At 52.5% G+C, this 12,103-nt stretch overlaps 2 protein-coding genes across 3 annotated transcripts in view; both read left to right on the top strand.

The window, feature by feature from the left end:
- The window catches only part of MECR (mitochondrial trans-2-enoyl-CoA reductase), a 40,812-nt gene extending 30,916 nt beyond the window's left edge, over positions 1 to 9,896 (top strand). Inside the window, exons 8-11 of one of the 2 annotated variants that reach the window (XM_010830213.1) lie at positions 1 to 67; positions 2,900 to 2,960; positions 3,090 to 3,162; positions 5,038 to 9,896. In XM_010830213.1, the coding sequence (XP_010828515.1) occupies positions 1 to 67; positions 2,900 to 2,960; positions 3,090 to 3,162; positions 5,038 to 5,195 (359 nt within the window). In that variant the 3' untranslated portion in view covers positions 5,196 to 9,896. The remainder of the gene's footprint in view (positions 68 to 2,899; positions 2,961 to 3,089; positions 3,163 to 5,037) is intronic. The other variant, XM_010830212.1, reaches the window with a different exon arrangement.
- A 1,857-nt stretch (positions 9,897 to 11,753) lies between these two features.
- The window catches only part of SRSF4 (serine/arginine-rich splicing factor 4), a 25,862-nt gene continuing 25,512 nt past the window's right edge, over positions 11,754 to 12,103 (top strand). The window contains 1 exon segment of the mRNA XM_010830211.1: positions 11,754 to 12,077. Within this exon segment, the coding sequence (XP_010828513.1) occupies positions 11,971 to 12,077 (107 nt within the window). The 5' untranslated portion in view covers positions 11,754 to 11,970.

Below are 12,103 nucleotides of genomic sequence, written 5' to 3'. Positions count from 1 at the left end.
CCCAGCCACGGCTTGCTCTCAACTGTGTTGGCGGGAAAAGCTCCACGGAGCTGCTGCGGCATTTGGCGTAAGTCCCTCGGCCCCTCGGGTCCAGTGCGCCGGCGCCCTCCCGGGCTGTAGCCAGGAGGACCACCAAGTGCCAGTGGCCAGTGCAAGCCAAGGCCAGGTCAGCACACCCCTGGGTAGGAAGATGGAACCCTTGTCCCGTCCTAGTTATCTGGACCCGCCCCTTCTCAGCCTTCTTTACAGATGGCCCCGAGACCCGTCTGGCTTTGTCTTCCCGGGGACCCCAGTAGTAACTGCTAGGCCCTCTGTGAAAGGGGAGCAGTTAAGGGTTCATAACCTAGGGGCATCTGAAAAAGTCCTAGAGTATTAGCTTTTAAAAATAGATTCTAATTTTAAAGGTAACATTATGCCATTATTACAAAACATCTTGAAAGCATGTAAAAACACAAAGGAAAATTAAGCACAAAACTGACCTACCGTCCTGCCACAGAGGAGGATGAGCACCGTTGACAGTGCTGACAGCGTACATCCTTTCATCCTTTTTTCCTTTCACATAAACTTCTGGAATGGAAGGGCGCCTTAAGGGACACCTCCCAGCTAGAGCACCAGTGTTTGTTAACTCCTGTTTGCTAGCACTCACTTTAGCCAGGGGTACTGAGATGACTGAGCCACCGAGGGAACACTCTAGAACGCACAGACTGGATGGGAAAATGGGTCATGAGATCAGAGAGCTGGGGTAACAACCACAGAGCATGTACCACGCACCAGACTATGCAGAGTGTGTGACGTACCTCTCCCGCAACTACCTGAGCAAGGGGTACCGCTCCCACCCCATCCAGACAAGGCCCGGAGAGGGCAGTCAGCTTGCCCGTGCTGCTGTGAGCCGAGCACACCTCTTCAGCACGACTCCGGGCAGCCTCCGAGGCCAACTGCCATCCCTGCATGGCCCATCGTAGGACAGAGTCTTGCTCAGTGGTCACAAGTGTAGGCTTTGGAGTCAGAAAGGCTGCTGCTCACTAGCTGGGGAATCTATGTGATCTAGGCAATACATGAAAAATGATCTGAGCCTCAGCCTCTTCATCAGTCAAATGGGGGGATATAAACCTTTTCTACCTCAGAAGGTGAGTCTAAAGGGCTCTGAGGTCCCCACAGAGCGCTGTACAAATGAGAGGTGGGTCCCCACTTTCTCGACTGTGAAAGAGGCATCATCAAAGTCCTCCCTTGGGGTCACCCTGAGGACTCATTGGCCAGAACATGTGAAATGCTCAGACCTGTGCCTGGCACATAGTAAACACCCAGTAAACAGTAGCCATTCTGATTTTAAAAAAAACAACAACTATATTTTGTACTGGGGTATAGCTGATTAACAAACAATGTTGTGATAGTTTCAGGTAAAAAGCAGACTCAGCCATACATGCATGCATGTACATGTATCCATTGTCCCCCAAACTCCCCTCCCACCCAGGCCGTAAGCGGTAGCCATTCTGATTAAACCAAGTGTAGTGGAGAAGGCAATGGCACCCCACTCCAGTACTCTTGCCTGGAAAAATCCCATGGGCGGAGGAGCCTGGTAGATTGCAGTCCATGGGGTCGCGAAGAGTTGGACATGACTGAGCAACTTTACTTTCACTTTTCACTTTCACTTTTCACTTTCATGCATTGGAGAAGGAAATGGCGACCCACTCCAGTGTTCTTGCCTGGAGAATCCCAGGGACGGGGGAGCCTGGTGGGCTGCCGTCTATGGGGTCGCACAGAGTTGGACACGACTGAAGCGACTTAGCAGCAGCAGCAGCAGCAGTGCTGGCCCACAGAGGGAGGGCTCAGCTCCGCTCCCTGCCACAGGAGCTACTCTCCAGAGCGGGGCAGCAGATGAAGGAACTGAAGGCCAAACTGGCCCCGAGCCTCAAGGACAGAGAGTTCCCTGCCCCTCGCAGCAGCTTCTGCCCTTCTGGAGTTCACCAAGCCTCCCTTGTGTTGTCCCAGAGTGAACCTCAGCTCATCCTGCATCAGCAAACTCCTGTAAGAGCTGGGGGAGCAGGAAGGGGCACACAGCTTAAGTCAGGCACGTGAAGACTTAGCTTAATGGTTTTAAAATGACACAAGCCCCTCTCTCCTCTTTGACCACTGGGGGTGTCAGACAGCAGGTCCTGACACTCACCATCGTCCTCTGCACCGTCCACAATATCCCTTAGCATCCTGAGCTGCTTCCATCTCACTGGTCCTTTGAAAGAGAGTTGCCCAGAGAGAGAGGCGGCGTGGCCCACTGCCCGCTGCCCAGGGTCACCCAGGCACATAGTAAACACCCAGTAAACAGCCGGAGCAGAGCCCAGCTGGACTCAGGTCATGAGCTCCTTAGCAGAGCACTCTTCCTTGCAGCTCTTCCTCAAAGCCTGGGCACGAGCTTAAATCAGTGGGCTCCCCACCCTGGTTAGACATCTAGGTCATCTGCAGGGGGTGTCTGCTTGCTTCTTTGTTTTCTGTTGTTTTTAATATAGATCCTTGCACCTGATTCACTGGGTCTGGGGCAGGCGTGGGAATGTGTATTTTTTTTTTAACCCTTCCCAGGGATTCTGGGGGCTTCCCAGGTGGCGCTAGTGGTAAAGAACCTGCCAGTTAATGCAGGAGACGCAAGAGAAGGGAGTTCAATACATAGGTCGGGAAGATCCCCTGGAGGAGGAGATGGCAACCTACTCCGGTATTCTTGCCCGGAGAATCCCATGGACAGAGGAGCCCAGCGGGCTATATAGTCTATAGGGTTGCAAAGAGCCAGACACGACTGAGCGCGCACACACGCAGGGCTTCTGAGAACAAGGTTCAGGAACCAGGGTTGGAATAGACGGTGCCGTAACGCTGTCTCTACCTGTGACCACTCTGTTCTCTCTGGACTCCTCAGGCCTGGAGGAACCATGGTGACCTATGGGGGAATGGCCAAGCAGCCTGTCATCGCCTCTGTGGTAAGCTGGGGTCTGAACACCATAGTCGTCTAGACTCGGGCAGTGCCCCGTGCCTGGGGGAGTCTGTCCCTTGAGCCTGAAGTTCTTGCCCTCAGAGCACCTTAGTGCCTGTCCTTCCTATTTCCACAGAGCCAGCTTATTTTTAAGGATCTCAAACTTCGGGGCTTTTGGTTATCCCAGTGGAAGAAGGACCACAGTCCAGGTGAGTGGATGATAGCCCTGTTACCAAGGGTCACACGAGAGGGCAGTGCCTACTCAGAAGTGACCAGCGACTCTGAGCCCAGGAGAGGTGATCAGAAGCCCCCCACCCCAACCCCAAAACAGGATAAAGGATAACAGCCTCTAGAAACAACTACAGTCAGCAAATAGTTTTAGGCTAAAGTGGGCCTGTCCTCAAGGGGACCACTGAACAGGACAGCTCCTGCCGCCCTCCCAAGGAGCTGACAGTGGGGAAGACTGCCGTGAACGACAGCCCAGTAAAGAGAACAAACTCTGGAACCAGCCTGCCTGGGCTCAAATCTTGCTTCCACCATCACTAGCTGTAGGTTCTGCCGAGCCCAGCTTTGGGACATCAGGCGAGTTACTTAACCCCTGCCTTGGTTTCAGTGTCATAATTGTTGGGACTTCCTGGCAGTCCAGTGGCTAAGACCCCTGCAGGGGGTTGTCGTTGTTCAGTCACCAAGTCATGTCAGACTCTGTGACCCCATGGACTGCAGCACACCAGGCTTCCCTGTCCCTCACCATCTCCTGGAGTTTGCCCAAGTTCACGTCCATTGAATTGGTGGTGCCATCCAACCATCTCATCCTCTGCCACCCGCTTCTCCTCTTGTCCTCAGTCTTTCCCAGCATCACCAGTGAGTCGGCTCTTCCCAGAAGGTGGCCAAAGTATTGGAGCTTCAGCTTCAGCATCAGTCCTTCCAATGAATATTCAGGGTTGATTTCCTGTAGGACTGACTGGTTTGATCTCCTTGCTGTCCAAGGGACTCTCAAGAGTCTTCTCCAGCACAGCAGTTCAATCTCTGATTGGGAAACTAAGATCCCACATGGCCTCAAGGCTCAGTCAAAAAAAATTTTTTTTAACAGTCATAATTGTTTAAACTATTGTTAGCATGTTTGACAGAGGCGGAAACTGAGATTTAGAGTGGCTAAGTCGCTTGCCCCGAGTCACGCCCACCTAAAGAGTGTGCAGCCAGGATGTGAACAGCCAGTCGCTCTGACTGTAGACCCTGAACCAGACACACTCTCCTTCCTCTCCCAGAGGATGGGTTCCCCAGAGTGTGACCACCATCGCTCCCAGGCTGAGCCTGAGGAATGATGTGGCCTTCTCCCAGTGAAGGAGAGGGGAGTGGTCCTGTGAATGGGGTGTTTCAAGCAGAGAAAACAGCATGTGCAAAAGGCTATCAGAGAGGGTGGGAAGCTGGTTGTGACCAGATTATAGGAGGCCTTCTAATCCTCTTTAAGGAGCTCAGACTCTGTCTTAAGGGGAAATGGGAAGCATGGACAGTGTTTCAAGCAGGAGATACAATTCAGTTTGAATATCGAATGAACTAATATCTATGAAAAAGCACTTCTTAGGCCAGGCCTTCACTTCTCATTTTCCTCTGCCATCCTGGGTCCCTAAGTGGGAGGCAGGCCCCGGGAGGGGACCCTGGTGGCCTCAACAGGAAAGGTCCTGAGGGAGTCTCAGGCTCTCAGGGAAGGCTCTCCACCCCCAGCAGAGCTCATCTGTCTGTGCCAGGCACCACCCACCCCCTCCTCCTCCTCTGGCTTCCCGCCCTCGCACCATTCGGGACTCCCAGCTACACCCAGTCAGGTTCTGTGCCTGGCAGCCACCACCTGCCTGTCAGCTCCCGGGGCCGGTGCCCGCACCCTATCCCCACCCGGCTCTCACTGTCCCGAATTCGGCTCTCACTGTCCCGAATTCGGGCGGGCGGGAACCAGGCTGCCTCCACAGCCGCCACGCCCCGGCCAAGCCCAGGCGTCTCGCAGCGGTGGAGGCCTCCCTGGAGCCCGGCCCCAGCTCCCGCCGGCAGGGAGTCCCACGGGTCATCTCCCCGCGTCCTCCAACCTCCCACAGACCAGTTCAAGGAGCTGATCCTCACACTCTGCGATCTCATCCGCCAAGGCCAACTCACGGCCCCCGCCTGCTCCGAGGTCCCGCTGCAGGACTACCTGTGTGCCCTAGAAGCATCCACGCAGCCCTTCGTGTCTTCAAAGCAGATTCTCACCATGTGACGTAATAACCCCAGAGCCAAGCGGGAGGGGAGATGGATCAGCAGGACTGGTTCGGGCCCTCCCCCCACCCCCTAGTTGGGCCTCCACTGCCCACAGGCTGCACCTCTCCCCACTGTCCCTTCTGACTCAGAGAATTGGGGGGCCGGCCTCAGGGTATTGAATAAAGTCTGAACCTCCTAGGAGGAAAAAAAAACCCACAAACCAACAGAAGTCCTCTCTGGAGAAGGACCATCCCCAGGCACTCACCATCTCCCAACACAAAGAAGCCACCTTATGCCTGTGCCCCAGCAGCATGTCCTGATGGCCCTGTAAAGCCATGCCTGGGCAGGACAGGCAGGGCACAAGAGCCAGTCAGACAGATCTCTGCCCTCCAGCCGTGCCAGCCCACTGAGGAGACCCTTCTAAAAAGGAAGGTTTGACTCATTCTCAGGTGGCCTGCGGTTCTGTCTGGGGCAGGGGGAAGGATCAGCTCCAAAGAGGAGTGAATGCCAGGCTGAGAAATCAAGGCAATGGGGTCTCTCTCGGTGGCTGGACCATGCCCGGGGCACTTCCATTCTAACTAGGGAGATAGGCACATCAGTGTTTACACCTGAGGTCATTTTACCCCCAAGGGACACTGGATTGTCATAATTGAAGGGCTGCTGCTAGAGTCTTGTGAGTACAGAGCCTAGTGAGTAGAGGCCAGCGATGCTGGCATCCTACAGAGCACAGCACAGTCTCTGTCAACCAGGGCCCATCAGCCCACATGTCCACAGTGCCACCGTGGAGAAACCCTGCATCACACCACAGGTCCCACAGTGGTTGTCATAGTGATGCGCGCTAAAGAAGACCCGTGCGAGGTGCTCTGAGTACCTAACCGAGGTCCAGTCCTAGACCTTCCTCAGAGGAAGCTTGAAAGCGGGCCGTGGGCAAGGCATTGCTTTATTCAGACAGCGAAGAACTGGACACTACGTGACTTTTTGGTGTTTTGCTTCGTGATCCACTCACCCAAAGCAAAGCACTAGAGACTTGAGGGTGTCTCCTTCATCACCTGGCCCTCTGTCCCTGAGCTCTAGAGCCTCACTGGGGTGGACTTAATGAGAGCCCAGTGCGTGCCTGAGGCCAGGGCTGCCTATGAGTGGCGTGGGACTGGCCCGCAGGTAGCTTTATCTACTCATGAAGCCACTTTATGGAGGCGTTCAGAGGGCCATGGGGACACAGCAGCTCTGCCTAAGGGTTTAAGGAAGGCCCCCCACCCCAGAAGAAGTATGGTCACAGCAGTCTCTAGGCCCAGGAGGAGGAGGTGTCCCACGCAAAGCCAGCAGCACACACGAGAGTCTGGAGGCCCAGGAGAGCCTGCCCATCACGGAACTGCCAACGGGCGAGTACAGCTGACACCTTGGATGTAGGGGTGTCGGAAGACTGAGTTGGGAGCCCTCCTTCACAGCAGGAAGGCTCAGGACTTGCCCTCAGGACATGGGGAGGGACTGGAGGGGTTAAAGCAGTGGAATGGTGGGGAAAACTGGCTCTGAAAGCTAGGGGACGCTCCGGTTTAGTTGCACACCAGCACGTACATGGGCCCCGGCGTCATCCTCCTGTCTTTGGGAGCATCTTGTGTGTCCTCTGGAGAATAGGACTCGGCTTCAGCCTGGGACTGCGAAAGGTCTGCAGGTACCCTCTGGGTAAGATTTGCCACCTTGTACACCTGGGCTCAGAATCAGCCCCAATTCACCCAAATCTCTCCTGTTCTCTGTCCTTGAGGTTAGTGGGACAGACGTTCTGTGCAGCTGGTCAACGTGGGCAAGTGCAGAAAGCCTGAGAGGGAGGGGGAGGCCACCCGAGGCTACAGGGGTGAAGGTTAGGATGAGGCTCATCAGGGGGCTCCACAAGCTTGGGCTTAGGGGCTCTGATGAGCCTTCAGCCATGGAGACGGATCTGGCCCCTAGTAGAGACTCAGAGCGGGCAGACAGAAGGGAGGAAGGTTCATAACACCACAGCACAGTTAGAGACCTCATGGGTGGGGGAAGGGTGTGCAGAGTCCCCTGAGAGTAGCACCTCTGGGGGTCTGGAGATGATTTGGGGGAGTGGAGGGGGCTACACCATGTGGCACTTGGGATCTTAGTTCCCCAACCAGGGATCGAACCCATACTCCTTGCATTGGGAACATGGAGTCTTAACCACTGGACTACTAGGGAAGCCCCTGGAGCTGACATTTGCCCTGGGTTTAAAGGATGATATTTTCTCAGGCAGGGAAGGGAGACAAGCATTACAGACCAAGGGACAGGTTTAAGTTAAGGCAGAACATTTATGTCAGAATCTACTCCTTTACCCCAAATACCATTCTACTTCTAAGAATTAAGACTGATGACTTTTAGGTGGGGACATGGGAGGCTGGAATAAACACTTTTCCCGCCTCCCTAGCAGCTGACAAGATCTGGCCCATGTGATGTAAGCAGAGGTGGGAGGTGTCTGTTTCTTAGGAACCTCTTTAAAATAAAGCTGACATCCATCCCTGTACCTTTTCCTTCCCCTTCCACCTTCCGCCTCCCCAGGAAACAAACATGGAATTTGCATAGCCATCTTTGACCATGTTGAGAACAGAACAGCAACAAAATCAAAGGAGCCTGGGTCCCTGAGACCCAAAAAACCCTGACTGCCCACCTCAGGATTTGAGAAATAAGCTTCTGTGCTATTTAAGCCCCTAGTGTTTGGGCTTCCTCTGAACCTACTCCTAACTGATACATATTGTCTGATTTAATTTATATTGAAATCATGTCAGACCATCTGAAGCTGAAAATTTCACAAAATCACAATCTGAATAGTGGCAGTTTGTGATTACCAGCTAAGGAATTCAGACTTTACCCGGTGGGCAGTAGGGAACAAAAGATTTCTGAGCCAGATGATCAGAACTATGCTTTAGAAAAATCTCTCAGGCAGCAAGCTGGAGGACAGTTTAGAGGCCCTAAAGAAAGATAATCAGAAGCTCCCAGATAAGGAAAGTTTCCCTAAATTCTGAAGACCAACATAGGGATTACCAACGTTTAATGAGGCCAGCAGAGGAAAGGAGCCTAAGACAAAACAGTGTCAGAAGAAGAGAATGGATCATCTCTTACTTAATAAGTACAAGGGGGCAGGGGGAAATCCAGTACAGGATATTATTTTTAATTTTCAGGGCATGTGGAGTTGGGACAACTCTTCTAGCCCACCAAGTAAACAATATCCTTTTTAAACGGCAGGAGGAGGAAACTTTGGCTCCAGGAGACTGAAAGATGACAAACGGGCATGACCTAAACCAAAGCCTGGGCACCCCTGAAGTCCTGAAGCGTCATGCCTGGCTTTCCCTGTTGTCTTCCAGTAGCATCCGCCTACTGGTTTCTACTAGCAGGCGCCTACCGCCACTGCCATAATACTGATGACTGTCCGGTGTTGGGACACCAGTTAACCCCACTTTCCTCAGGGAAAGTCTGAGGCCCAGAAGGAAAAGTTTCTTGCATTAACCTGTGGGCGTTAGGCATCTCAGTCCTGGTGCCTTGCAGCTCTCAAGCTCAGCCCCACGGTCACTGGCAGGTTCCATGCCTTGGGCAGGACGCTGGGCCCAGCCAGGACAGCTGAAGGAAATGGTGGAAGCAGAGAGACTCCTGGCACAGCACCTGCCTGCAGGTGAAGGCAGGAAGATCCTGGGAAGACAGGTGAGCTGACATTACCTGAGGGGGAGGAAAGCTTGCCCTGTGTCCCTGCCATTCTGCGGTGTTCAGACGTTTCCACACGCACCATCATTTGATTTTTATAGCTTCCCTGTGTCATTGAGGTTTTACTATCACCACTTTTCCAGAAGAGAAAGATATATGGGGAGAGGAGGTGAGCTGCTCGAGGCCACACATCAGGAAGCAAGTTGGCACCACAAGCCAGGCCCCCTGACCCTATCCAGTCACTGGGCCAGTCAACCCCCGTTCCTTTGGCCCCACAGTTGGCCCTGAGTTCCCTCTTTTCTCAGGACTCCTTGATTTTGTTCAGTGATAAACGACATGTCACCCAGTTTCCCTGAGTCCACGTCTCATGGAGAAGCATGAGAAAAGGAGAATAAGGAGGCCATTGAAGCAGTCCAGTTGAGAATTCATTCACTTATTCATTCAGTAAATAGTCTGAACACCTGTTATGTAAAAGGCACTGTCGAAGGTGTTAGGGATACAGCAGAAGACAAAAAAATCCTGGCCCCTGACACCAGAGAGTTTACATTCTGGTGGAAGAGAAAGCCAGTGAAGGCGCGAGTAAGTGAGGTGATTACAGAGCACAGCAAGTGCTGTGGGAGAAAAAAATACGGTGCTTTCATAGTGGCAGGGATGGGGGCGGGGGGGGGGGGGGGACTCGAGAGAAGTTGGGCAAGGAACATCTGAGCCCTGAATAAGTCAGCCGAATTTCCAGGCTGGGGGAACAACATGTTCAAAGCCCGGTGTCTGAATAACATGACGAGGCCTGAACTGGCTTAGTAAGTGGGAGTGGAGAGGAGTGGATTCGTGAATACTTACAAGGAAGAACAACAGGATAGAGTGAATGGAGTGGCACCTTAGCTGGAAGGAGGTGCCCGAATTAGGGAGCTCTTTGAGCGTGAGGGTTTTAGCGACAGGCCTTTCGCCTCTAGGGGGCGCTCTTCCCATCTGTACAATAGGTTGAGCAGATGATATAACCACCAAGGTTGATGCTGCTGCTGCTGCTAAGTCGCTTCAGTCGTGTCCGACTCTGTGCGACCCCAGAGACGGCAGCCCACCAGGCTCCCCCGTCCCTGGGATTCTCCAGGCAAGAATTCTGGAGTGGGGTGCCATTTCCTTCTCCAATGCATGAAAGTGAAAAGTGAAAGTGAAGTCGCTCAGTCGTCTCGACTCCTAGCGAGCCCATGGACTGCAGCCCACCAGGCTCCTCCGTCCATGGGATTTTCCAGGCAAGAGTACTGGAGTGGGGTGCCATTGCCTTCTCCCAACCACCAAGGTTAGCACTTCAGAATACTATGATCCTCACACTTTCCTAAATATCAAATGGATCAAGATTACAACATAAAAATCAGCTCTAAAAGTAACAGGATAGGGACCTCCTTAGGGGTCCAATAGTTAAGACTCCAGCTTCCAATGGAGAGGGCAAAGTTGGTTGGATCCCTGGTCAGGGAACTAAGATCTCAAAAGTGACCTGTGGCATGGGGAAAAAAGATTTTTTTAGAATAAACCATGGGAAGTATTTTCTAAAAAATTTTTCTAAGCTCAGAGTGAGGAAGGCCTTTCAAACTACAACACAAAATCCAGAATCAAAGTAAAATAAAGGATAAATTCGATCCCATGAACATCTGGTGTTTTTGCATGGCAAAAAAGCACTCTAGGCAAAGTCAAAAGTCAACAAACCAGGAAAAAATATTTGCAACTCATTTGACAAAGAGCTAGTGAACTATAAACCTGTAAGAAAAGTGGGCAAAAATGTAAGCAGACATAGAAAGACACAGCAGAAAGAGAAAATTTATCTCTTAAATATATGAGGCTTACCGCACTCAACTGCAAATTAAACTACCCCAAGATACCATTTCTCATCTATTAACTCAGCTAAAGATCATAAAGTTTGATAACGTGTTGATGAGGAAATGGAGAAAGCTCCTTTTGTACTCTAATGAATGATTTTCAAATTTATCAGTCTATTAAGTGCAGAACTGTATGTATAGTACACCACCATTTACTTTGTATGTGTAAAATACTTCTAAAAGGACATTTACAAACGGATTACATTGCCTCTAGGCCACCAGAGGTCAGAGCTGGTTAAGGTTTTTCACTGTATAACATTTGAACCAGTTAATGAATTATCCGTTCAACATATGATTTTTAAAGTAAATAAAAACAGTAAAGAAACAAAACTTCTTTGTGGTTCTAGGTAAATTGGATTAGTGAAAAGAGACCCAATATTTATCGAGCTTCTACCACGTTCCAGATACTGTCCCAAGCTCTTTCACATCCACTTTTCGTCACCCTGGTAGTCCACTGAGATGGGATAAATTATTCTAATTTTACAAATTAGAAAATGGTCCAGTAATGTAGCCAGTATCAAGCCTAATCTGGCTCTAGTTCCAGCCTTCTTCACTTTCCACGTTGGTTTCATTAAAACAAGTCCTATTTTTAAAATAATACTGCTGTTACTTTATTGGGCACATATGATGCGCTGGGATGTCCTATACTTCTCAGAACAACTCTGGAGGGTTGCAGTTCCTCTCCCCTTTTATAGAGAAAACAAACGGGACTCAACGAGGAGGGCGTAACGAGCCCAAGGTCACAGATATTTAGATGACTAGAAGCCAGGTTTAATTCCAAATCTCCTGCTCGAAAAGTCGAAGCCACTCCCGGTGCAAAGGACAAAAGCAGAAACACTCGCAGGATTGTGGACGGAGGCATGGACGCTTCCGGGGGAAGCGGCGAAGCCAGAGGGCTACGCTGCGCGCCAAGCTCGCGAGAGAACGTGCCCACGCACCCGCCCGCACCGCCTGTCGATCACCTGGCTCCGCCCCGCGCCGGCGCGCCCGCGGACAGGCCCCGCCCCCGTCCCTGGCCGGGCGGGAAGCGAACGCGCTCTCTCCCTCCCGTTACCCTCCGCCTGCGGGGAGGCGGGAGGCGCGTGCTCGCGAGCTGCGTGCTCGCGTACGTCACCGGGTTCGGCTACGTCCGTCCCGCCGCCCGCCCGTTGCCGCCGCCGCCGTCGCCGCGCTCTCGCTTCGCCGGCCGCCGCCTAAGGGGGGCTGGGGCCGGGCCAAGTAGCCGCCGCCGTTGCCGGGATGCCACGGGTGTACATCGGCCGCCTGAGCTACCAGGCCCGGGAGCGCGATGTGGAGCGCTTCTTTAAGGGCTATGGGAAGATCCTGGAGGTGGATCTGAAGAACGGGTGAGGAGGACTGAAGAGGGGCCTGC

The sequence above is a fragment of the Bison bison genome, unplaced genomic scaffold (genome assembly GCF_000754665.1).
Source record: "Bison bison bison isolate TAMUID 2011002044 unplaced genomic scaffold, Bison_UMD1.0 scf7180017864516, whole genome shotgun sequence".
NCBI lineage: Eukaryota > Metazoa > Chordata > Mammalia > Artiodactyla > Bovidae > Bison > Bison bison.
This window is presented reverse-complemented; position numbering and strand designations above follow the sequence as displayed.